Source organism: Saccostrea cucullata, unplaced genomic scaffold, assembly GCF_032062105.1.
Source record: "Saccostrea cucullata isolate Sc308-1 unplaced genomic scaffold, CSIRO_AGI_Scuc_v1 ctg37, whole genome shotgun sequence".
Taxonomy (NCBI): Eukaryota; Metazoa; Mollusca; class Bivalvia; order Ostreida; family Ostreidae; genus Saccostrea; species Saccostrea cuccullata.
The window spans coordinates 593,819-621,111 of NW_026938868.1; the positions used below are offsets into that span (position 1 = coordinate 593,819).

Genomic DNA, 27,293 nt, shown 5'->3' on the forward strand with positions numbered 1-27,293 from the left:
ACGTATCTTTGATAAGTTTTTGTGTCTAATAAAATTTCACAGAAGCTAAGGGGCGTGCGGGGGACCATCCATTCGTCAGAAGCTGAAAAAAGTAGCGTTATGGTTTTATATATTAGTCTTTGACCATAACTGTTATGGTCAAAGACTATTTAAGGTTTTTCCACCCTCACAATTTTAATGGTTCAAATTACATAAGCTGCATTTATTTCAATTTAATACAGATAAAATTTACTAGTTATTGGAAAAAATGTATAGGTCGCCATATTATTCAGGATAGGAGACGCAGAGACAGAAGTGTATGTCAACATAAAAGAATCGTACATTTTTTATAAATATTATAATAAAAATTGTGTAAAAACTGGTTCAAATGCATAATTCTGATGCTAAAAGTTCCCATATACTTGCTACTTCTAAGATAATTTTGAATTGTGAATACCAGGGAAGCGAAGAAGATGTCTGAATGAAGATACCTGAGAAGGAGTTATTGCCTTGTCAACTGAATTATTGATTAAAAAAAAAGAAAATAAACATTTTTAAAATTCTTTTACTTAACAATATTTATCATTATACCTATTGAAAAGTATTCTTATAAAAACAATTGTTCTACTTGACATGAATTTAAATTAATAACAGTTTTTGCAAAAACTTTCCGGGAAAATAAATTTCGTACCGATGCGATTTGGTTGTATAGGAAATTGCCGTGGTTTCAGTTTCGTTTTCCTATTATGGTGCCAAACTGTGCAAATGCACAAGATAGGATCAAGAACTAATAAAAATGGACAGCATATCAGGGTAAAACTTAACATATACTACATGATAAAAAATGTTTACTATGAATAGCTATTCCCCTTAAAACTTTCAGTCACTGAGATACATTTAGTATTTCTATGTCATAAGGAAGATGAGTTATGGGTTGATTCAGTTTGCAGACATATTGAAATATATAGACGTACAATATAAAGTGTTATTTAGTTAATTTTCTCCACTAAAGTTTATTTCTGTTGTTGCATTAATTTGCACTCAGCAGCTTACTAAGCTGCTATTTAGCAGCCACATGATAAGTGTACATGATCACTACATGTATTTAAATTTGTCGTTATATAGAAGTAGAAGTAATAAAATGACTCAGCTATGATGAAGTACTTCTCTACCTATATCTAGAGTGATCTCAGGATTGTTTGAATCAGCCACCCCTTATAAAAACCAAAAATACAGCCACCTGAAGAAGGAATGTGTCAGTGCTGGTAAACTATTTGAGGACCCTGTTTTTCCTCCAGTGGCTAGCTCTCTCTCATACACAGGATATGCCCCACGAGACATTGTTTGGAAAAGACCAGGGGTAAGAACTGCAGTAATACAAATTAAAGGGCAGGAATACTACTGCAGACTAACTGTTAATCACTTAATCTAAAGAATTGCGACAGATTACCACAGTAATTGTTAGTTAAGAAACAAGTTCTGTCCAATTGTTAAGTTGTTTCAAAATCTAAATTTTATTTCCTGCCAGGTGAGCCTTTGCCCAGTATGAATAAAATATTTTTCTAACTTTTCATGTGTACCTCAAACTTAACACCCAGTAACAGAGCCCCCCCCCCCCCCCTCCTCAAGTGCATATAGTTAAGAGAAGAACTAATCAAAGTCAATAATTCATTGTATGTTTTCTGATGGTCATAATGGAGCTAACAAATATGATTTCTGAATTTCATTTGCTAGTTAGTAAAGTAAAGTATGCTTATAATGAACCTCCTGGCAGGAAACTAATAAAGCAATAAAGTTGACCTTGATAAATACTGACTTTTCTCTGCATAGGACATTGTGAGTGACCCAAAGTTCTTTGATGCCGGTGCCAGCGCAGATGACTTTGCCCAGGGGTCACTGGGAAACTGCTGGTTTGTTGCAGCATGTGCTTGTATAGCGGAAGACAAATCTCTTCTTAAAAAGGTAACAGTGAGGTACAGATTAACAGGGCTAGTTCCCATATATAGGCACACATAATATTTTTACATATTTTTATAAATATCCTTAAGCTAACATTAGAGTAAGTCATCAGGAACAATTGTTATTCTTAAGATTGATAACCAAGATTGGTAACCATGAACATAATTTATTTGTAGATAGTACCAGACTTTGAGGATCAAGAATGGTCTAAGGACAACAAGTATGCTGGTATATTTCACTTCTGCTTCTGGCAGATGGGAGAATGGATCGATGTAGTCATTGATGATCGGCTGCCGACAAGGAACGGGGAACTTGTTTATGTACAGTCTCGCAGCAAAAATGAGTTCTGGTCAGCTCTCCTGGAGAAAGCATATGCAAAGTAAGTCATTCTGCATTTTATGATTTACAGTTCATAATGTTGTTGTATCTTAAAATGTACACCTGACTAGATGTTTATCTTGTGTAAGACATAGTGCTGTGTTCAAGTTTCATAGCAGCGAGTCCAACGCCTTGGCTAGATGATATCTAAGTCCATGAAACACACTGTATGAATGAATGCTTGCTAAAGCTAGGCTAGCAAACCATTCAAACTCTGAATAGATCTATAAAGCTGCTATGATATTGCATACAGCCCTGTACAGTCTTGGATGCATTGCAGTTAAAAGCACTTTCAGTAACCCAAATATGAAAGTCATTATTATGGACTATGTTAACATAAACCTACAGCCAAAAAAAACACATAAAGAAGATTTCTGTGGAAATGTATTTTCTTTGTGATTATCATTGTTAACTCTGTGGTCTTGTATAAGATTGAGAGTGATAACTTAATACATTTTATTTGCAGGATTTTTGGGGATTACGAGTCACTGAAGGGTGGTCAGGCTAAAGATGCTATGGTGGACATGACGGGGGGAGTCGGGGAGGCCCTGGAGCTGAGAGAATACACCAAGACCGAGGAGGATAAACTCAAACTGTTTAAAATCCTCAGGAAATGCAAGGAGCATCACTCCCTCATCAGTGCTGCTATTCCGGTATGTCAGCAAATACATTGTATAATGATATTTTTTTACAGGGCTAATTAAATTTTACCAGTTTATGGAAGTTTTCCTAACCCAATGTTATTTAAATATTAATGATATTTAATTTTTGCATTGTCAAGATAATTATTAATAAAGTCAATGTTATAATATTTATGGTCACTAAATTTTCCCATTATACTGATTAGTTTTTCCATTTCCAGGTGACTAGTGCTAGTGATATGGAGGCTCAGTTGTCATGTGGTCTCGTCAAAGGTCATGCATACAGTGTCACTGCTGTGAAGAAAGTCAGGCTGGGGAAGGGCTTAATGGCTCATTTCAACCAAGAGAAAATACTCATGATTCGATGCCGGAATCCCTGGGGTGGAACAGAGTGGAAGGGTGCATGGAGTGATGGGTACGTAATGTTTACTGCCCGAGGATATCCCAATTGAAGGGTGAATGGAGTGATGGGTAAGTAATGGTTACTGTCCAAGGGGGTCCAAATGAAAGGGTGCATGGAGTGATGGGTAAGTACAGTGTAATAGATACTTCCCAAAGGTGTCCAAATGAAAGAGTGCATGGAGTGATGGGTAAGTAATAGATACTGTCTGACAGGGTCCGAATGGAAAGGTGCATGGAATGATGGGTAAGTAATGGTTACTGACCAAGGGGGTCCGAATGGAAAGGTGCATGGAATGATGGGTAAGTTATGGTTACTGTCTGAGGGGGTCCAAATGAAAGGGTGCATGAAGTGATGGGTAAGAGTAATGGTTACTGACCGAGGTGGTCCAAATGGAAGGGTGCATGGAATGATGGGTAAGTAATGTTTACTGTCCTCTTTAGAACTTGTCGTGAAAATCTTTATTTTTTACAATTTTATTACTACTGTCCATTTTGGTAATATTGCTATCAAAGGAGGGGTTTAATTAAGCATCAAGAACTGTAGGCTTTAAATTGTTCATTACACAACCCAAAATTTTTAAAACTTGTAGAAATTATAACTCATACAGAAATAAGAGAATTAAACTCATATTCTTTCAGGTCTCCAGAATGGCAGAAAGTCAGTTCCAGTGAGAAAAAAGACATGGGTCTGACATTTGATGAAGATGGGGATTTCTGGTAGGTTATAATTGTTGGAAAAAAAGAAATAAAGGAAAACTGAAAAATATTTGGTATTCTATAACTTAAGTGAAATGTGTACTATTTAAAATTAAGTTCACATGTAAAAGCATATTCTCAAGTTTAAATGCATTCCATTAGTAAATGAAGCCTAGATATCTCTCACATTAACAGGATGACTTTCGATGACTTTCTGCGGTACTTTACATCTATGGATATTTGTCACATTGTAAACACATCCCTGGTGTCTTTCCACAAAACCTGGAAGGAGGGTAAAGCTTTTGGAGAGTGGAAGAAAGACCGGTGTGGAGGCTGCCCTAATTACCAATCATTTCTAAAAAATCCTCAGGTATGAAGGCCAGAGGAAACTCTGACAAAAATTTGAATCCTCTAGCTAATATCCCTGTTAGTAGATTGAACATTCGTATGGTTTTAATTTTGCAAAAAAAAAATTGTTTAAATTAACCTTGTATATGTTAGTAATTGGAGACATCATATTATTTTCATAATGTGAAGGGTGTCAGAAAAAGATTAATTAAGAATTTAATTTTCAGTTTATATTTGATGTTGATATGGAGGAAGATGAAGTAATGGTGTCACTTGAGCAGTGGGACAAAAGGATTGATCGGGAACTGGGCAAGGAAAATGATACCATAGGCTTCTTTATTATGAAGGTGAATATGTATGTCCTTGAGCAATATGACTAGGAAAGTTAATTCTCTTAAAAATGTTTTGAAAGTGAATTTTTTTCAGATCATGCATTAATACAATAAAATATCTTTTATTAATCAGTGATACTATTACCAGGTTTTTCTTTTCAACAAGAAGTATATTTCTACTGATTTCATTGGGTAAATTTTATTCCTGTCTGATAGGCAGATGTAAACAGGAAGTATCGCATGCATGATAAATTGGAGAAAGTGCATTCTGGGACATACAGCAATGCCAGGAACCAATTTTCTCGATTGACACTGCAGCATGGACGATACTGCGTCATACCTTCTACATTTGAACCCAACTGCCCTGGTAGATTTCTGCTGAGAGTTTACGCTGATAAAAGCCCAGACCTCAAGTGAGTTCTATATCAGTCTACATATCAGGGAAGGAGAGGGAGTCTGGTTATGTTCAAACCAGAAAAAAATTTACATTACTGTGAAATTTCAAAACAAAAATGCTTCTACAGTTTTAGTCTGATTTCATTTAAACTTTCTACATGAAAAGACCACACATCTATGTTTCCGTTTTGGTTTGACCTATGTAGTAAATAAAAGTAGAAATTTCTGTGAAACTTTTTCGAAATGCTAAGTATTCTTCCTGGTTTATGTAAATCTTGGTACATAAGAACATTGCACAACGATAAATAATTCTGCAATTCAGAAATTTCTTGAAAATTCTTTTTAAAGGCAACTCCTCCAACAGTTTGGATATGATTGCAATTAAACTTGCTACAAAGAGTAACTAATGACATTATTCTATTCACTTCTGTTGCATTGGTTTGAAGTCCATGTTAATTTTCATAGTTGATAATTTGGCTAACAACATAGTTATGCCTGAATTATTCATACGGAAACTCAATGAAATGAACAAATTACTCTTTTTAGGGAACTGTACTTAGATGAGCCTCCACCACCAAGTTCTGGTTTTCTGGGCATTGGATCAAAGAAACCTAAAGTGGCCGCCACACAGATAATGCTCCTCAAAGCTGAGGGACTGGAGGTCCAGGACAAAGATGGGTGTAAGTCTCACATGTCTAGAATTCCCTCAGTTATAGTGAATTCTTATCTTTTAATAATGATATTAAAGAGGCCTGGACCTAAAGTCATAATACCTAAGTTTGATGTTTGATTGCTGTGAAAGCAATAGGATACCCAATTTTATGGACAAACTTACCCAATAGTTACTGATCTTTGTTTTAACATTTTGTAGTTTCTGACCCCTACATCGTGGTCTTTTGTGAGAAGAAGAAGGCCACGACCCGAGTGATAAGAAACAACATCAACCCAGAATTTAACGAGCGTGTGACGTTCTACCACAGGAAGCCTGATGAAGATATTACGATTGAGGTCAGTCCCTATAATACAATAACGTACTCCAAATTAATACAATAACTTACTTCAAACAGTGTATTTTATCTATAGGGTGAATTGTTGTCAAATGAATAACCCCATTTCAATGATAAATGTCCATCCATGTGTCATTTTAGGGATTTTATTTTGTAAGAAAACATACATGTAAATTTCATACGGGGTTAAGATAAGTTGTTTTCATGGTATGAGGAGACTTGCGATTTCATATCCTTCACAAAATAAATATTTTATATGTGTAACACCTAAAAAAAAGCACAAAATCAAAAACCTAAAAACTGTGAAACATTAACCTCATGAAAAAAATGTGATTTCATAGTGGATAAGGAAAGAGGTTCATTTTGTTTGCATCTTTTTTGTGGTTGATTTTACATTTTGTTCTGCAGATTTGGAACTTGAATATGATGAGGGATCGTTTCATGGCAATGTGTACCATAAAGATGTCTGAAAGGTCAAAGTTCGATGGCCACCGTGTCTTTCAGTATGAACTTTTCGGCAAAGATAAAGAGGCATCTGTGAGGAAACCTGGCATGCTGTGGCTACGGATTTTGCACACCACAGACATGACAAGGGTGTAATCTGCTCCCCCAAACACTAGTCCTTAACGAATATTAATCGATATTAGCTTATGCCTTTAATTCCTGATGATCTCAAAATCAGGTACTTGTATCAGTGATATGGTGCATATCAGGCCAGCTGTAGAGTTAAAGGTTTAAGATTTTCATTGCTTTCTATGATTATTTATGTACACTTTAAATTGATAATCACTCAGGCTCTGTGTTCAGAAATAATTTGTTGAAATTTGTAAGGAAAAATTTTAAAAGATGTGCCTTTAAAATTGTCTCAGACAATCACATTTTTATATGAATGTGTTTCTACATGAACAATATATTGTTGAGTCTTGCTTAAGTTATTTTCTAATGAAAGGTTGTGTAAAAATTGTTCTTTTGAATTGAAGTTCATTGGCATTTACCAGTACTTTATGTAAGTATGTGTTAATCTTCTGTTCTACTTCTAGATGTAAATTACATTGAATTGGAAATGTGGAACAAATTTATATTTTTTACATGATTTTGTATATTAAACATAAATGTGTACAATTGAACAAAATGTTTTTTGGAATGTTATTAATAACATGCAACTATTTTTATATTTATTGATATACATATTGTATGTTTAGATACTTTAAAGGCAAATAAGTTTGTATACAAGCATCAACCTTTACATTGAAGAGACAACTGAGTCACACAAAACTGTGATAAAATACTGCCAGCAGGGGCATTTCTGAATATTGTCCAAATATGATAAAAGTACCACACCTTATATGAACAATGTATACACTTTTTTCACTGATACATAAACTAGCAATATTTACTTGCTACTATTGCTATTTTGTAACTTTAATACTTATGCTATATTTATTTTATATAATACCCTTATTTTGAATGTGTTTTTGTACTAGAATTGTACAGTGGCATTTGAAAAAGTTCTCTATTTATATTTTAAATTATTCTTAATTCTCAGTAGAGAAAGTAGTTTTTTGTACTGGTAGTTTTATTTCAGCTATGTCCCACAGAAATGGTTGTGCAAGGTATGACTAACCAGTTTATATAACATTTTTTGAATAAGTTTACTTATTATGTCACAAATGTAAAAAGTTTCACTGTTAACTCTGAAAAATGCTGAATCACACTGGAAACAGTTACATCACCTGATGGGAGCAGTTAAAACAACCCCTCTATCACGTTCACACAATAACACATTTTAGCTCGGGTTTGAGATTTTGTGATGTCGGTCACTAAGCAAACGTAAACAATGGAGCATAATTCTTAACGTCATGAAGGCATTTCTGGATTATTTGCTTAAGGACAGATGAGACGTTCCTTGATAATATATAATTTTTTCCAAGAATTTGTCACTTAAGTATTCCTACTGTAATACGTTTACTCACAAAAAATTAATGTACCTTACCAGGCATTTGTGCAAGATAGCAGAGGGTAGTGTTTCTTAATCCTTTTGGGAAAAAAATAAACTTCTTTAAAATCAATTTTTTAGTGTTGTATTTTGAAAGCATTTAGAAACTGGTTTAAAAATTAGAATGTAAATTAAAATATTGAATATTTTTGATACTTTTCAAAAATTTACAAAACACATAGCTGAGGAACGTATTGTCTGACCTTAAACTTTAACGATTTTTGAATTCTGAAAAGTTGTATAACTTATTACACATAGCATTTCTTATCTTGCTTTAATATACTCTAGTCATTCTATTGGCTAACATAAAGCTTATACTTGTTAGTTTCATTGTTTTTGACATATAATAAAATATAAAAAACTATTTCTAGACCTGTGGAGATCATTTTGTTTTAGTTAGACCAACTATTTAAATATAGGAAACAAGCCAAAGAGCCTAGAAATATTCTTCTGGTTCGTTGCACTATACTGTCAACATGATTTATTTATTGGTTAACAAGACCAAAGACATATCAGCAGACAAGTGTTGATGAACCTAAGCCTTAAAGTATCCAAGAATTATAGATCTGACAATGAAGATGGATGTAATGCAAGTCACTAGGTTGATCCATCCTTGTGCCACCAAGACAAAATAGTGTCCTAATATGATGCATAGAAATTAAAGATTTCTTTGAAAAAAAAAAATGTCCTGCCTCAAGATAGAAGTCACTGGCCTACTTTAAAGAAAATAACAAAATTGATCCTAGACTTCACAGTGTCAAGATCTGCATCTTAAAGGTGCTTAGACACAGATTTGAAGTTAAATATTTTCTCAATTCTTCTTTATAGTATTTATTGCAATAGCATCTTACACGAAAATATAATAAAAATCTTTTTTCATCTTGAAGTTAATGAAACTTTAAATTTCTAGACGGGTTTGATTGCCACATCCTTGAACTCTCACAAATTTTTTTCTCAATGCTGAAGAAAAGTGGCAATTTTGTTGTGTATTAATGAAAAATATTTAAAAAAAAACTTTAATCCAGAACAAGAGATGTTTGTAAAACACTTATGCCCCCCTCCCCCCAAACTGGAATTTTTCTAAGTCCAAAAGACCACAACTCTGTCAAAAATGGTGCGATTGTACCCAAAAAAGCACTTGACCAAGATATTTATCTGATAAATCTTTTTACCAAATTTCATCTCAGTTTGTGCAACCTTTGCAAAGAAAATGAACGGAAACCACATATAACTGGACTTTTTATAAGTCCACTGGACATCTCTGTGAAAAATGGTGCGATTGTACCCAAAACAGAACTTGGCCTAGAAATACATCTGATAAATCTGTGCGCTACATTTCATTTCAGTATGTGCAATTGTTGGGAAGAAAATGAACAGAAACTGCAAATAATTAAAAATTTTCCAAGTCCCAGGGGCATAACTCTGTCAAAAATGGCGCGATTGTACCCAAAACAGAACTTGACCTAGATATTTATGTGATATACCTGTATACCAAATTTCATTTCAGTATGTGCAATGGTTGCGAAGAAAATGAACGGAAACCAAGTGGACCGACAGACAGCAGCAAAGCAATATGCCCTCCCTTCTTCGAAAGGGGGCATAAAAATAATTGTATTCAGAGAAGAAATGTTTGAAAGCAAAACCCTTCACAAGTATCGTCATTCTGCACTTAGTGTTGTGTACAGTCTAGCAAATTGAATACACCCTGTGAAACTTACAGTTTTTGTAAACAAGGCACAAGCTCCCTTATTGTTAATATTTACAAATCACCAGGGTGTGTTCCATTGTTATTAAATCTGCACACATCACTGAGCACTGACAGAAAATAGACTGGTGTATGTTTTGCTTTTGAACATTTCTACTCTGAATGTTTTGGATTATAGTTTTAATATTTTTCATAAATACACAACAAGATTGCCATATTTCTCAAGTATTAAGAATAAAAAAATTAAAATTTGTGAAAAAGTAATGATGTGTCAATCAAACCCATCCAGAAATTCGAAGTTTCAATAACTTTTAAATGAAATAAGATTTTGATTATATTTTCATGTGAAATGTTATTGCAATATATAAGTTGTGATATTATGCAGAAAATTTGAGAAAATATTGACTTCAAATCTGCGTCTATGCACCTTTAAACTGAAAATGGATGTAGGTCACAGTATCCTACTTTGAAACTGATATGTTGAACTTTAATAATCTTCTAATCGAATTACAGCATATATCCCGCATATTTATAACCTCGGGTGAGCTACAGGTTACGTGTATCTCTAATAACAACAAAGTAGATGACAAGTTGACACAAATATATTTTTTTCTACAGACATCAACATTTAAATCAAAGGCCTGAAGGGCCTGCGAGTTGACTCGCTCGTGTTAATTTAGCTTTTTCATACATCTGGACACCATACCTTATATTCAGTTTATTTTGCATCTGAAGCGCTTGAATATTATAAGTCTCCATGTTCGGTTCAAAAATAAAATGTGTATTGCATTTCCTTTATATATACAGGTTAGCACTAAATGGGCTTCCGTACATATTATATACTGTGAAAAGCAGCACTGCAAACCTGGATTCTATAACACACTAGCTGCAGTGGTCAGTGTTATGGAGTAATTAGTTTAGATTCCCACAGCAAATCTGGGTTCTATATTTCAAGCACACTATAGCTGCAGCTAATAAGAACAGCAGGTGTTTGTGTTAGGGAGTATTCTAGGTCAATTGTAAATAAACTTCAGATGGGAAGATTAGATCCGCCTAACATACTTGAACATATATTCATACGCAGTAATTGTACATTGTACAGATATTTAACATGTTTAATCAAAAATTTCTTTAAAAGCATGAAGACATAAATAATGTGACAGTATGAAATTTTCTACAGCTTTTACATCTTAAGTTTATACAATCACTCAAGCAAAAGCAATTTTTGCTAGAACTTTAATATTTGGCGTATGGATCACCTTGATGAATGCGTGAAAAATTTTACAGCTCTGAAACGCCGGTGTTAACAAACTCAAAAATGATGAAAGATATGAAAATAGAACAGGAGATTTAAGATACAGAGCAATGAAACAGTCTTGCTAAACAAATGTAAATATTAGTCATGAGGAGAAATTAATGAATATTACAAAAACACAGAACAAATACTCTCATCTTACTTTTTGTCCATCCAATAAATAATCACTAAAATAACTTGGTCAAAGAGACAATGTACAATGAATCTCTCCAACAATGGCAAAACTATGACCAGCAAATGTAAATGTTGAAATTTTTTTAAATTAATGTCAATGCTAAAAATTGTTCATTTAAAACTTAAAACAGACAATTTGCAATGAAACGATTCTTTTCTTAGAAGTCACTGTCTTCTGACGAATCTCCGAAGTTGTACTTGACTGAGGTCTTTGTTCGTCCCCCAGCTCTTGCGCGCGGTGCCACATCTACATGCATGTCCTCCTCCAACAGGAAATCATCATCATCAGTCTCCGACTTCTTCTTCTACAAAATATAAAATACTTTGTAATTTTTTTTTTTTTATCAATTTATGATTTGTGACAAAAAACTTAGTCATTTATGTCCATAAATACCCTGTCCAGTGGAAAACATATGCTAGAAAGTCCACAACACTTGCAAGTCACTTTTGCCCCACTGTTCTTCATCAGCAAAGCAATATATTCAGTTATGGCAATATCTTTTTTTCAATATATAAAATTGTATCATTTTTGAAGTTTTTAAAATTGGGGTGGGGGCCAAAAATTATATTTTTACTGTCAACATTTCCCAATCACTTGGGTTTTTCAGAAAAAGTACCAAGTCACTTCAAGTATTTTATTGATCTAAGAGTTAGTTACACTTTGTTTAATATTAGGGATGAAAATTTTTCTGCTCATTTTTAATGGTAGAACTAACCAGCAGCCTAATAGAGGACTGATTACATCGAAAAATTGGAGTTATGATATCTTTATAAGATAAAAGTATCTCCCCCTGAAAGAGGTTGTGGCCCTTCATTTGTATAAATTCAAATCCCCTTCATCCAAGGATGTTCTGTGAAAAGTGAAATTGGCTTGTTGGTTTTCGAGAAGATGAAAATGTGTAAAGCATTACAGAGAGGACAAGACAATGTAAACAAGGCAGATGGACCTCAGACACTTTTGGATCAGAAAAGCTAAACAAATTTCTTACGTTTATTCATCTACATATATAAAATTAATAAAATATGATAGAAGCAATATTATAGACGTTGTTTAAAAAATATTATCTGCAAATTTATAAGAAATGAGCTTACTGCAAAGTGGGGAATAAGGGACAGACAAATGACATGATGAGCACTGCTATACATGTATTAATATACATGAACATGATATAAAACCTTGCACCACCTCAATTTTTCTTTACCTTTTTCCCTCCTGCTTTCTTGGGCAGGAAGTCTTCCTCTGAGAAATCACTATCTGAGAAATTCTTGGCTGGTCTTTTCTTGGTTGTCTTCTTCGGTTTGCTTTCATCATCAGATTCATCTGTGGACTTTTTCTTGGGTTTAGCTGCCTTCTTGGGCTTAGCTTCCTTGGGTGGTTTTTCTGTGTGAAAGATTGAAGATAAGTGAATTCCAAATTATATCTTAGTTTCAGTTAACAGAGGTGGACAAATATCAAGGTCAGTGTTTCATAAATAAAGCTTGTCCAATGACCTAACATCACCTCATTGACAGAATTAAATAAAGAATTCTATTACCAAAAATTTTTCATCAAAACTACTAACAACAGCTTCTAATTGCATTTGTTAACTTTTTCAAGGCATACAACTTAATTTGTGATTAAAAAAAACCCTGAAGAAACAACATCCCTTTCCAAATTAATATCAAGATAATCAATCCAAAAGGCTCATTGAAAAGTTAGTAAATATCCACATCAGGTGACTCAATTGTGAAAGTAACCGATATTTGTAATCAGTCCTCCACAAATGGCACGATAAATCACAGTTGTTGGCCTCAACATGCAAGAGGTAGGAGGAAACTGAACAGAATTCATCTTCAGACCTGACATAACGACGTCTTCCTCGTCGTCTGAGATCGTGAGGACAGGCTTCTTTGTGTTTAACAATTTTCTCTGTTTTGGTTTGGCCTCGTCATTAGACTTAAATGCTTGTGCTATAGATGGCTGTTTGGGGTCCGCTAAAGCAGAACAGTAGCACACATTGGAATAACCAGAGTTAAATTCAGAGAATTCAGCTAGGTCAAGACCACAGAAACTGAAGATAAGTTTTTCTGTACATCCTATATCTAATCTTGAAAGTCGTTTTATTATACCTAATATCTCAAACACCTGACTGTAAAAGTATGACATCACATCTTACTAAACAAAGGTCAAAAGAAAGAATCGGCCAGTCTTAGCCATGAATTGTATTTTGAAAAGTTAAGCATAAAAAATATTTGATGGTGTGAAGTACTCAAATAGATGGAAAGCAAAATTGTAGACAGATCTTGAACACATTGTTTAAACTTGAGCATAAAGTGTGGCATTCATAAAGCTAACATATGCTGCTGATTCTTTGTTTTTTGGGGTACCTTTTTTGGCTGCTGGCTTTTTCTTTGCTGCAGGTTTCTTGGTGGCTGCTTTAGGCTCGGCTATTGTCTTAAAAATATCATTATCCACCTTGTCATCCTCGTCATCACTAACCACCGTGGGAGCTGAATCTAAAACAGAATCACAGGAATCCATTCACAAAATAGTATCTACAAACACGGTAAAGGAAGGACATTACACCATTGCAGAATATTACATTAAGTACTGTTATTCTTAAATCCAAAGATTCAGGCCATTAAAAATTCTATTTTCCCTGGAAAGTACAATTTATTTGAAATTTTTAATCTCTGCATAAGATGACTTTTCTTTGAAATACATGTACATCAATTTTACATTATATCATTAGATATTATATTAGATTAGACCTACAGATACATGAGAAAGGTGACCTTCTGACCTTGTGAAGTGGCTGTCTTCCATGTCAGGGCATCCGACTTCTGAGATTCTCCCTCTCCTTCATCCGAGGAATCCAGGAACTCCATAGCAGTCCTACCCCAACACAGGACACAATGAAATAATTACACAGACATCATCACATCTAGTGATAATAACGGTGATAATTGATGTCAAAGGATGACTAATACATAAGCTGATTTTCTTCATCTTACAAAACATTATAAATACATGTCTTATTGTAGGCTGTATTTCACACTCTTATAAAACCTTATAGTGCCATTAATATACATTTCAGTGCCTTGCTAAACCTTACTTTGCTTCATTTCATTACATTACACAAGCTTACTTCTTGGATTTAGTTTTCTTAATTGCCTTGATGGGTGAGTGGTCATCTTCTATGACAGGATTTGACCTGTGAAAAGATTATTCAATCTATTAACACTGTTGAATATTGTTTTACATAATAATATTAAATTTCAATTTACAGTATCATAATGTTGAAGTCAGAGCTTGTCGTTATTATATTGCATTTAGCTCTGCCATTACAACATCTAGCTATGAAAAAAATTAAGAATTTAAAAAATAAAAGCAAGATAATATCGTAAATCAGGGAATTTTACTGTATATAAAAATTCAGCAAATTTCAGTGTTCACTGCATTCACAAAAATATTTTTCTAAAAAATAAATCAACAACAAAAACTGTAAACAAAGCAATGGCCATTTTTGGAAACCTGATTATGCTACAAGCCGTGAAAATTTGTGTTTGGAGAATTAACTACATTTAATATTGTCCAATGATTTAACAGACAGTATGTTGTATTATATCCCCGAGAAAAAGAGCCAGTGTTTTATCAAACAAAAAATCCATAGCACGACTGACTGTACATCTGTAACTTATTAACCAGTTTTGAAATATTTAGGCTCTTTTTAATGTTAGCGCTAATGACAATTTTAATAAAGTGCCCCGCCACAGCATGATATGCCCGTCAAATACTGTTCAATAATCATAAATTGGTTAGGGTGCAAGAAAATCAGGTAACCTTGATTAACAGATTGGCACAGATTTCAATGATCTAATTTCCATTTCTTATCATACATCTCTAAGAGACTTACAGTGTAGGGATTGATTAATATAACAAATACATCATATAACTCTAAATTGGTTGGTTAGAGCATGACAAATATCCATCTGCAGCTTACTTGAACTTAAATTGTTTATTGCATATTTTTATGAAATAATGGAAATGCTACAGTTTAATAAAAAAAATCAAACATAAATTATAATAATTCTTCAGACTATAAAATTCTAAGTGAGACATGACTGCAACATGTTGCAAATATATAACCAGAAGTCTCTGTCGAGACTGAAGCTCTACTGGTTTGTACTTATAGCAAAGGTAGAGAAAAGTTCTTAAGCAGTTGGGAATTGAAACATTACAACAGCAATAGAAAAATAATCATCCTTGATTAAGTCTCTTTATGTTCTTAGTGTAGTCTACTTGCATGCCACATTATATTATAATCAGACTTAAACTGTATTTGGAGTAGCATTTTGAGAGTATTTAACAGAAATTTCTATATTAAGTTACCAAAGCAAAAATGTTCATCAAAGTCAAAAACTGATAAACAAAGTTGTGTATCTTAGTGTAGTCTACTTGTGTGCCAAGTTATATTGAAATCAGACCAAAACTGTAGGAGGAGTTGCATTTTGAAAGAATTTCACAGAAATTTCTATTTTTAGTAACAACGACAACACCTTTCATCGAAATCAAAAACCGATACACAGTCTTATGTATCTTAGTGTAGTCTACTTATATGCCAAGTTATATTGAAATCAGACCAAAACTGTACGAGGAGTAGCATTTTGAAAGAATTTCACAGAAATTTCTATTTTTAGTAACAACGACAACACCTTTCATCGAAATCAAAAACCGATACACAGTCTTATGTATCTTAGTGTAGTCTACTTATATGCCAAGTTATATTGAAATCAGACCAAAACTGTACGAGGAGTAGCATTTTGAAAGAATTTCACAGAAATTTCTATTTTTAGTAACAACGGCAACACGTTCATCGAAATCAAAAACCGATACACAGAATTATGTATCTTAGTGTTGTCTACTTGTATGCCAAGTTATATTGAAATCAGACCAAAACTGTACGAGGAGTAGCATTTTGAAAGAATTTCACAGAAATTTCTATTTTTAGTAACAACGGCAACACCGTTCATCGAAATCAAAAAACGATACACAGTATTATGTGTCTTAGTGAAGTCTACTTGTGTATCAAGTAATATTGAAATCAGACCAAAACTGGAGGAGGAGTAGCATTTTGAAAGAATTTCACAGAAATTTCTATTTTTAGTAACCACGGCAACACCGTTCATCGAAATCAAAAACCAATAAACAGTCTTATGTATCTTAGTGTAGTCTACTTGTATGCCAAGTTATATTGAAATCAGACCAAAACTGTACGAGGAGTAGCATTTTGAAAGAATTTCACAGAAATTTCTATTTTTAGTAACAACGGCAACACCGCTCATCGAAATCTAAAACCGATACACAGAATTATGTATCTTAGTGTTGTTTACTTGTATGCCAAGTTATATTGAAATCGGACCAAAACTGTAGGAGGAGTAGCATTTTGAAAGAATTTCACAGAAATTTCTATTTTTAGTAACCACGGCAACACCATTAATCGAAATCAAAAACCGATACACAGAATTATGTATCTTAGTGTAGTCTACTTGTATGCCAAGTTATACTGAAATCAGACCAAAACTGAAGGAGGAGTAGCATTTTGAAAAATTGTTTACAGACAGACAGACGGACAGACAGACGGACGGACGCCGGACGCATTACTATCGCATAAGCTCTTCTGGTCTCTGACCAGTAGAGCTAAAAATTGAAATATATATTTTTTTTCAATGAACACATGTATAATTAGTTTTAATTATACTAGTATTATACAATACTAATTTAGTTTTAATCATACTTTAAAACATAAATTTGTTTTAATTACATTACACCAATTGAAAGATCTTTATCTGGACTAGCCATCAAGAACTCTTAATTAACACAAGCAACTATGAGGCCATTTCTTTTTGCCCAACTCCCAAGAGATAAATTAAGATAACAGCTGCATCAGATCTAGAGATGCTCTTAGCTACTGACAATAAACTCATTAATTTCTCTCTAATTTGACATGCAAGTTTCTGCTATCAAAATTCTTCTTGACCAGTGCTTGATAATTATGTCCATGGGACAAACTGAATTCCTCTCAAAGCATAAACATTTGTTACAGATTGCTGTTAAAGTATATGATGAAACCAGAAGTCTCTGTCGAGACTGAAGCTCTACTGGTTTGAACTTATAGCAAAGGAAGAGAAAAGTACTTAAGCAGCTGGGATTTGAAACTAAATAGAATAATGATCGTTGATAAAGTCTCTTTATGTTCTTAGTGTAGTCTACTTGTGTGCCAAGTTATACTGAAATCAGACCAAAACTGTAGGAGGAGTAGCATTTTGAAACAATTTTACAGACATTTCTATTTTTAGTAACCACGGCAACACCGTTCATCAAAATTAAAATTCGATATACAGAATTATGTATCTTAGTGTATTCTACTTATGTGCCAAGTTATATTGAAATCAGACCAAAACTGTAGGAGGAGTAGCATTTTGAAACAATTTTACAGATATTTCTATTTTTAGTAACCACGGCAACACCATTCATCGAAATCAAAAACCGATAAACAGAATTATGTATCTTAGTGTATTCTACTTGTGTGCCAAGTTATAATGAAATCAAACCAAAACTGTAGGAGGAGTAGCATTTTGAAAGAATTTCACAGAAATTTCTATTTTTAGTAACCACGGCAACACTGTTCATCAAAATCAAAAACCGATACACAGAATTATGTATCTTAGTGTATTCTACTTGTTTGCCAAGTAATACTGAAATCAGACCTAAACTGTAGGAGGAGTAGCATTTTGAAAGAATTTCACAGAAATTTCTATTTTTAGTAACCACGGCAACACCGTTCATCGAAATCAAAAACCGATACACAGAATTATGTATCTTAGTGTAGTCTACTTGTGTGCCAAGTTATAATGAAATCAAACCAAAACTGTAGGAGGAGTAGCATTTTGAAAGAATTTCACAGAAATTTCTATTTTTAGTAACCACGGCAACACCGTTCATCAAAATCAAAAACCAATACACAGAATTATGTATCTTAGTGTAATCTACTTGTGTGCCAATTATATTGAAATCAGACCAAAACTCTAGGAGGAGTAGCGTTTTGAAAGAATTTCACAGAAATTTCTATTTTTAGTAACCACGGCAACACCGTTCATCGAAATCAAAAACCGATATACAGAATTATGTATCTTAGTGTAGTCTACTTGTGTGCCAAGTTATATTGAAATTAGACCAAAACTGTAGGAGGAGTAGCATTTTGAAAAATTGTTTACGGACAGACGGACAGACGGACAGACAGACAGACGGACAGACGGACGGACGCCGGACGCATTAGTATCGCATAAGCTCTTCTGGTCTCTGACCAGTAGAGCTAAAAATAAGTTTTTACTTAATTTAACATTTTTTAATAAGGATACAACTATATTTTTACATTTTTTAGGATTATGAAATTTAAAATTTAAAACATTTAGTTTTTTTTCAAAAAATTCACTTAAATTAAAGGTCACAGTGACCTTGAAATAGGCCACGACACACCTTTTACTTTAGATGTACACTTTTGCCAAGTTTGAAAGCTCTAGGTCTCATAGTTTTCTAGATATGAACCGGACAGGATTTTTCCATATTTGGCTATAGCATCTTTATTAAAGGTCAGAGCGACCTACTTTTTGTGTGCGACACACCTTCTACCTAAGATGTATCAGCTGACAAAGTTTGATAACTCTAGGCCTTATAATATTAAAGTTATGAGCCAGACACGAGAAAAGCTAACAGACGGACGGACACGAAGCCTATAACATAATATGTCCCGTCTTAAGACGGGCGTATAAAAATTGGAAATGTAAAAATTAATTAACAGGTTTTTGACCCAGATTTGCAAAATAAAACTGACATAAAAACTTCCCTGATTTACGATAGTAAATGAATGTCTAGTTTCAAGGAAAATAAACTAGAACTGTCCAAACGGGACAAAATACCCCCCGCTGGGTTTTTCAGAAGTAAGTTTTTCCATAAGAAAGATATGTATCAAACATGAATTATGAAATTTTTCTTCCAGTGACCTTGAACTTCCCAAAATGACCTTGGATCAAGGTCATGACACACCCTTGGGTCATGGGCAATCTTTGTGTGAAATGAGAACCTACCAAGTTTATCCATAAGAAAGATATGAACTGGACAAAAATTATGAAATTTTTCTTCCAGTGACCTTGAAGTTCCCCAAATGACCTTGAGTCAAGGTCATGACACACCCTAAGGTCATGGGCAATCTTTGTGTGAAATGAGAACCTACCAAGTTTATCCATAAGAAAGATATGAACTGGACAAAAATTATGAAATTTTTCTTCCAGTGACCTTGAAGTTCCCCAAATGACCTTGGGTCAAGGTCAAGACACACCCTTGGGTCATGGGCAATCTTTGTGTGAAATGCGAACCTACCAAGTTTATCCATAAGAAAGATTTGGACCGGACACAAATTATGAAATTTTTCTTCCAGTGACCTTGAAGTTCTCTAAATGACCTTGGGTCAAGGTCATGACACACCCTTGGGTCATGGGCAATCTTTGTGTGGAGTAGTAGATTCTAATGTCCCTCCGTAAGAAAGATATGGACCGGACATGATTGCACAGACAGACGGACAAGGTGATTCCTACATACCCCCCCAAACTTCGTTTGCGGGGGGTATAATAATGGCATTATCTTAACATTTAAGAAATTTGACTTGTGGAATTGAGTGCTATTTAATAAAAGTTCAGCCTTTTAAAGAAACTTATTTTAGCAAGTTGACATGGGTAGCCATTTTTTGTTTTCGACAAAAAATGATAAAAATGCTTATTTTCCACCAATTTCAAAGCGATTTACAACTGAAATATTATATTTTATTGATATATTTATGTTTTATTTATTTGCCTAAAACATGAAAAAAAGATATAAGGAACATTTAATCATATCCAAGATTATTTCAAAATATGGTGATGCTTGAAACTCAGATTTCAATGGAAAATTTCGTCTACCCCCCTTTTTCAAGAACTGGAATTATGGATAATTTACTGTTTAGCACTCGTATTAAGACAATTCATCAATTACCATTTAACTATTCTTTGTATTAAGAAAAGATTTTATGGCCAAATTGCTATTTATATTGAATTATATGGTTCCAAAATGTAGGCAGGAATCAAGAGTTAGCCTGCATATTTCTTTACAGAAAACAATCCTGAATTTCCATATCGCAGCAATTTGAAGAAAATTATCTATTTCAACAAAACACAAGATAATGTGAGTAAAAGTATAAACAGAGTTTATTATTAATTTTTTTAGCATACAGAGATTTTGAAATAATACGTCACCATATTCTTTGGTGAAATAAATTTATTTCAACAAAGCATGTGATATTGTTTTAGTTTTTTCAAATCATGACCCCCTGCCCTTGGGATATGGTGGGGCCAAAATGGCCGACCCAAGTTTTACATAGGGAAATATTGGGAAACCTTTTAAAATCTTCTTTTCAAGTACTTCAAAGCTATAATTAGTGATACCCGGGGTACTTAATATTTCATTTGTCATCTCTCAATCATTTAAACAAGAGGTCTATAAGAGGTCTATAAATACAAGATAAAGGTAAAATTACATTTAACAAGCGTTTAATTGTTTAATGTGTCCTAATCAACATATGCTCATACATACAAAAGATAATAAACCGACCCCCGATTTTTAACAAAGAAAATAATCCAAGCAGTTAAAAGAACAGTAAATAATTAGTGCTCTAACTGTAAAAACATTGCTTTAGAGTGGGTAGACAATTTAATTGTCTAGAGGGGTGTTGAAAGATAATCATCAAGTGACAAGCGCACGTTTTCACAACATTCCTTTCATTGGGACATACAGAGCGGTGTTTATGTTGAAGTGAATTTTCACTGAGCTACATATTTATAACCTAAAATAAATTTTTAGTTTATTGTATTTCATTAAAACAAGAGGCCCAGGGGCCACAGCGCTCACCTGAGCACATCAGGCTTGAATTTACCCCCCCCCTTCCAGGCGTTCATCATTTGAACAAACTAGAATCTACACTACCTGAGGATGATTCCATATAAATACCCCGGGTATCACTAATCATAGCTTTGAAGTACTTGAAAAGAAGATTTTAAAAGGTTTCCCAATATTTCCCCATGTAAAACTTGGGTCGGCCATTTTGGCCCCACCATATCCCAAGGGCAGGGGGTCATGATTTGAAAAAACTTGAATCTACACTACCTAGTGATTCCACATGAATTTCATCTTTCCTGGCCCAGTGGTAATTGAGAAGGATTTTTAAAGATATTTCCTATATATTCCTATGTAAAACTTGGGTCGGCCATTTTGGCCCCATCCTTGCCCCGGGGGTCATGATTTGAACAAACTTGAATCTACACTACCTGAGGATGATTCCACATGAGTTTCATCTTTCCTGGCCCAGTGGTTCTGGAGTAGAAGATTTTTAAAGATTTTTCCTATATATTCCTATGTAAAACTTGGGTCGGCCATTTTGGCCCCATCCTTGCCCAGGGGGTCATGATGATTTGAACAAACTTGAATCTACACTACCTAAGGATGATTCCACATGAGTTTCATCTTTCCTGGCCCAGTGGTTCTGGAGAAGAAGATTTTTAAAGATTTTTCTTATATATTCCTAAGAAAAACTTGGGTCGGCCATTTTGGCCCCACCCTTGTCCCAGGGGTCATGATTTGAACAAACTTGAATCAACACTACCTGAGGATGATTCCACATGAGTTTCATCTTTCCTGACCCAGTGGTTCTTGAGAAGAAGATTTTTAAAGATTTTTCTTATATATTCCTATGTTAAACTAGGGTCGGCCATTTTGGCCCCATCCTTGCCCCGGGGGTCATGATTTGAACAAACTTGAATCTACACTACCTAAGGATGATTCCACATGAGTTTCATCTTTCCTGGCCCAGTGGTTCTGGAGAAGAAGATTTTTAAAGATTTTTCCAATATTTTCCTATGTAAAACTTGGGTCGGCCATTTTGGCCCCACCCTTGCCCCAGGGGTCATGATTTGAACAAACTTGAATCTACACTACCTAAGGATGATTCCACATGAGTTTCATCTTTCCTGGCCCAGTGGTTCTGGAGAAGAAGATTTTTAAAGACTTTTCCTATATATTCCTATATAAAACTTGGGTCGGCCATTTTGGCCCCACCCTTGCCCCGGGGGTCATGATTTGAACAAACTTGAATCTACACTACCTGAGGATGATTTCACATGAGTTTCATCTTTCCTGGCCCAGCGGTTCTGGAGAAGAAGATTTTTTAAAAATGCCATTAATTTTTTAACAAATTCATGATTATCTCCCCTTGGAAAAGGGCGTGGCCCTTCATTTGAACAAACTTGAATCCCCTTTACCCAAGGATAATTTGTGCCAAGTTTGGTTGAAATTGGCCCAGTGGTTCTTGAGAAGAAGATGAAAATGTGAAAAGTTTACAACAACGACAACGACTACGACGACAACAACGGACAAATTTTGATCAGAAAAGCTCACTTGAGCCTTCGGCTCAGGTGAGCTAAAAATGACATTACTTTGTCTGGCAGATTAGGTACATGTGCACTATGATTACGGAAGTACGTGGCAAAGGAATGTGTGAATGTCTAAAAATAACATCGGTAATCACATGGTAATGGCAGCCTACACAGAGACTATAAACATGCAGCTCAAATTAATTTTAACTTGCTTTTTCATATCATTTTAGTTTTTACTATCAAAAGATTATGAAAGTGACATTTTCAACAAGCATACGTTCCAACAATAACTTTCCGAAGTTCAAAATATGGCGATAAACAAAAGAAATTGCATTTGTCTCTAGGTAGTACTACAGTATGTACGTGTATGTTAACCATGTTTCACCTGAAAGAAAAACTTATCCAAATCCCATTGTGAAGTAAAATACGCACCCCTTTCTCAAAGAAATTTATTTTAGGAAAAAAGTGCGTTTAATATTCAGCCAAATACGGTAGTTCACATGCAATTCAACCCTAAATTAAATATATCAGTCCAGCACATCATCAATTGATATGCCTAAGAAAAGCTAAACATAGGTAATCAGAGATTACAGAGCTCACCTCAACGAATGTTGCCTTTAAGTAAGGCAAAGTCACACAATTACCCAACAAAAAGTGTACATCCAAAAAATGCAACATTTATGAAATTTTGATCTGATACTTTGAAATAGACCTATATAAAAACTTCAATCTAGTTCTTCATCACAAAAATGTGATCAAATCCAGCATCTGAAGCAAGTTTAAGAGTTTTCATCCCTTGATGCATCATTTGGGCAAGTTTGGTTTATTTAAGCCTTATAGTTTCTTGGTGATAGACCTGCACCCATAACTTTTTACCTGGTCCATTATCTGGAAAATGTATGTCGAATTCAGCATCCGGAGCAAGTCCATTAGTATGCATCCTAAGATGTATCATCCACGCAAGTTTAGCCATTATAGGCTCATTGTAACTTGGAAATGAATCCTGCCCCAAAAACTTTAACCTGTTCACTCATCCAGAAAATGTAGGTCAGATTCAGCATCCGAAGCAAGTCTGGAAGAATGCATCCTAAGATGTACCATCCATGCAAGTTTGGTCAACATAGGGCTTATAGTTACTTGGAAATGAGACCTGCACCAAAAACATTAACCTGTTCACTCAACCAGAAAATGTACGTCAGATTCAGCATCCGAAGCAATTCTGGTAGTGTACATCCATGCAAGTTTGGTCAACATAGGGCTTATAGTTACTTGGAAATGAGACCTGCACCAAAAACATTAACCTGTTCACTCAACCGGAAAATGTAGGTCAGATTCAGCATACGATGCAAGTCTGCTAATGTGCATCCTTAGATGTACCATCCATGCAAGTTTGGTCAACATAGGGCTTACAGTTACTTGGAAATGAGACCTGCACCAAAAACATTAACATGTTCACTCAACCGGAAAATGTAGGTCAGATTCAGCATCCGAAGCAAGCCTGGTTATGTGCATCCTTAGATGTACCATCCATGCAAGTTTGGTCAACATAGGGCTTATAGTTCCTTGGACATGAGACCTACACCAAAAACTGCACCAAAAATGTTAACCTGGTCCAAAAACATTAACCTGGTCATTCCTTTGCTGAAATTGCAGCATCTGAAACTTTGACTGGTACAGTGAAACACATTAGAAGCATCTTTCATGCATGTCTAATCAATATAGGACATAGAAGTACTTAAAAAGAAAACTGCTCCAAAAAACTTAACCTGGGACGCCGACACCGACGGTATTACATAAGCTCCCCCAACTTCGTTGAGGTGAGCTAAAAATGAACCATTACCTGTTAGTTAATTGTACATGTTTTTTCAATGGATGAAGAAATATAGTCACAGTTACAATGAAGAAAACAACAGAAAACAAACACATTATAGGGTTTATTTATAATTGGGTTTTCAGAACTTATCATGAACCTACTTTTCTTAAAATTGTGTTAAGCACAGTTTTAAAGAAACCAATCATGATATTTTTATCAGACTTCATATGCTAATCCATGTATATACTGATGTAACCTTTTCAACTGCATCAACATTTTCCCTTTCCTTTGACCTTGGCCTCACTTTTCTTCATCATACACCAATACAAGTTTTCATGTTGCATTACTAATATACACTTGGCTGGGCATTCATATCATATGGACAAATTTCTATGAATTTCAAAATTTCTGTTTCCATTCACCTATAGATAACATATGTCAAATTTGGTTAAAAATTGGCTTGCTGGATCCCAAGAAGAATTGAAAACTAATTATACCAAGCTGCTTTTAATCTTTCTTCTGATCTTAAGATTCCTATATTTGTTTTTTTGGGGGTGTGTGTGTTCTCTTTTACACATTTTGAATATTCTGCTGGATAGAAAATAGTACTCTTGACTCACTTCTTGGAGACCGGAGCTTCGTCTTCGGAGCTCATCACGACCGGGTTCTCCTCTTCGTTATTGACTGCCACAAACTCCTCATCACTGTCAGACTTAATGGCCTCCTCATCTGAGTCAAAACTGTACTTTGTTGCCTTACATTCTACAGAAAGTAAATCAAAACCTTGAAGTGACCTGTACATCATGCTACGAAATTAAATCAAATATACAAATATATACATATAATTTTAGTACATGAACATATATTTATATATTCAAGTGCATGTCACCTCCACACACACATTTGTTACTTGTCTACCCACTTTCTCGTTTTGGCCTTTCTTTTTTAGGCTGGAAATTTTCCATGAAGCTGCCGTCCAGATCTGAGCCTGACATGTCGTCATTGGATTCCTCTGATTCTGACCAAGGATTCCTCTTCTTTCCTTTACTTCCCTTTTTCTTGGGGCTTCCAGAGGTATCTTTTGGTTTGCGTACTTAAAAGTGGAAGCAAACAAAACATAAAAATCACGAACTTCTGAATTGTCAATAAGAACTAACGGGATAAGTTCCCCCCCACCCCTAGCTGAACAACTGTAGCGTTATGGTTTTATATTTTAGTCTTTGACCATAAGGCTACAGATCCCGTAATGCAAAAATTGTGCAATTTACGTTACCAGATTTTGCGAACTGTTGGGAAGAATTTCTCCACTTTCCAACACTGGTCAATCAACTACTTTTCACTAATTAATTCTAGACACATTATTAAACCAATCTATATATTTTATCAACCTCTCAAACCTTTTATAATCGTCTCCACTAGCGATAAACAAACTTGATTTGAATTATCTGCAATCCAACAGAAATTCAAATAAAATGATTTTAAGTTCTATGAAAATCTTTAAGTTTAAAATAACATTAACTAGTGTTTAGTAATGTAATGTAAGTAGCATGCTTTTGTAATGTATACATTGGAACAGTCTTTAGACTGTCTAAAAACTGTCTTAATTAAATAAAATATTGATTTCTGTGCAAAATACTGTGTTCTATTAACATAATAAAACACCACAAAATGTATAGTGATGAGTGATGTTATCTTTAATTCAATTCTTTAATTATTATAATCTTGGATTCTATTTTAAAATTCAGCCCATGATAAGATGATGTTACGAAACCTCCTAAATTAATATTATCCCAGCTATATTCTTGAGCTACAAAAGAGTACAATTATAAACACTGACTTCGTTTCTTTTTTGCTGGTTGTTCTGCAGCCTCTGCCTTGACTTCTCCATTGATTTTCGTAGGAGATTTGATGCCGGTCTTTTTCTCTAATCGATCCGCTAGACTTAATTGTTCCATGTCCTCATCCTCATCTTCCTTGTCAAAATTCTCCATCAGATTCCTGGCTTCCTTCTTAATCTGAAAACAAATAACTGATAATTGAAGAACTTGGAACAATTACCTGCTAAAACAGGTAATCAGATTAAAATTGAAAGTCCTATTTATTTCAGAAACATATTTTCTTGTAGCAGTGTCATGAACTTTCAGTCTTGCAGAGGAAATCATGAATATTGAAGTAAAGCTTCTGTTTCTGTATGAAAATTAGATTTTCGCCAGTTTAACTTGACACCCTAATCATACATGCTTCAATATTAGTTATAATGAAAGTTTGCAATTTGTATTTGGACGAAGTCAAAAAAGGGTCATAAATACACATAAATTATAGCAAGGCTTTAAAAAATAATAAACTGGCATAAAAGCTGGTAAAAAAAAAAAAATGACTGAGAACTGAATTTTGGAAAATATTGTCAATGTTGCTTATGTAAAAATAAACATGAAAATCTACTTATAGTTCTCCTTTGGTGAAATAAATTACAATGAGAAACACTGAAGTTATTTATTTTTTAAGGTTTTGACAATGTCCTAGTCTACCTTTCTTGGCAGCATGGATAATCAATTGTTTTGCTTTTCTCTTAGATGCCTTCATTTTCCCTAACACGAATATTTAACAGTCTCTGTTTTGTGCCTTTTTCATCCTTTTTCTCTGGTGGATCTTT

At 34.3% G+C, this 27,293-nt stretch overlaps 3 protein-coding genes across 3 annotated transcripts in view; 2 read left to right on the forward strand and 1 right to left on the reverse strand.

The window, feature by feature from the left end:
* Positions 1–27,293, forward strand: part of LOC134251589 (ubiquitin-conjugating enzyme E2 G2-like) — a 62,699-nt gene that overhangs the window by 10,057 nt on the left and 25,349 nt on the right. The gene's annotated exons all lie outside the window — the stretch shown is intronic.
* Positions 692–8,506, forward strand: LOC134251600 (calpain-5-like). The gene is made up of 13 exons (XM_062734007.1): positions 692–792; positions 1,162–1,339; positions 1,810–1,941; positions 2,115–2,317; positions 2,783–2,969; positions 3,179–3,372; positions 3,999–4,076; positions 4,251–4,425; positions 4,631–4,750; positions 4,952–5,148; positions 5,678–5,811; positions 6,003–6,139; positions 6,547–8,506. The coding sequence occupies exons 1-13, from the start codon at positions 776–778 to the stop codon at positions 6,736–6,738; spliced, it is 1,944 nt and encodes a 647-aa protein (XP_062589991.1). The 5' UTR covers positions 692–775; the 3' UTR covers positions 6,739–8,506.
* Positions 11,160–27,293, reverse strand: part of LOC134251576 (DNA topoisomerase 2-alpha-like) — a 36,333-nt gene continuing 20,199 nt past the window's right edge. Inside the window, exons 25-33 of the mRNA XM_062733976.1 lie at positions 26,478–26,655; positions 25,563–25,733; positions 25,261–25,402; positions 14,457–14,522; positions 14,112–14,203; positions 13,696–13,824; positions 13,168–13,302; positions 12,531–12,709; positions 11,160–11,633 (exon numbers count right to left, since the gene is read on the reverse strand). Coding sequence (XP_062589960.1) covers positions 11,487–11,633; positions 12,531–12,709; positions 13,168–13,302; positions 13,696–13,824; positions 14,112–14,203; positions 14,457–14,522; positions 25,261–25,402; positions 25,563–25,733; positions 26,478–26,655 — 1,239 coding nt within the window. The 3' untranslated portion in view covers positions 11,160–11,486. The remainder of the gene's footprint in view (positions 11,634–12,530; positions 12,710–13,167; positions 13,303–13,695; positions 13,825–14,111; positions 14,204–14,456; positions 14,523–25,260; positions 25,403–25,562; positions 25,734–26,477; positions 26,656–27,293) is intronic.

Coding starts and splice junctions, on each gene's coding strand:
- LOC134251600 (XM_062734007.1), top strand. Junction 1,942..2,114: donor ACAAATCTCTTCTTAAAAAG/GTAACAGTGAGG, acceptor ATTTATTTGTAG/ATAGTACCAGACTTTGAGGA. Junction 4,077..4,250: donor GATGAAGATGGGGATTTCTG/GTAGGTTATAAT, acceptor TCACATTAACAG/GATGACTTTCGATGACTTTC.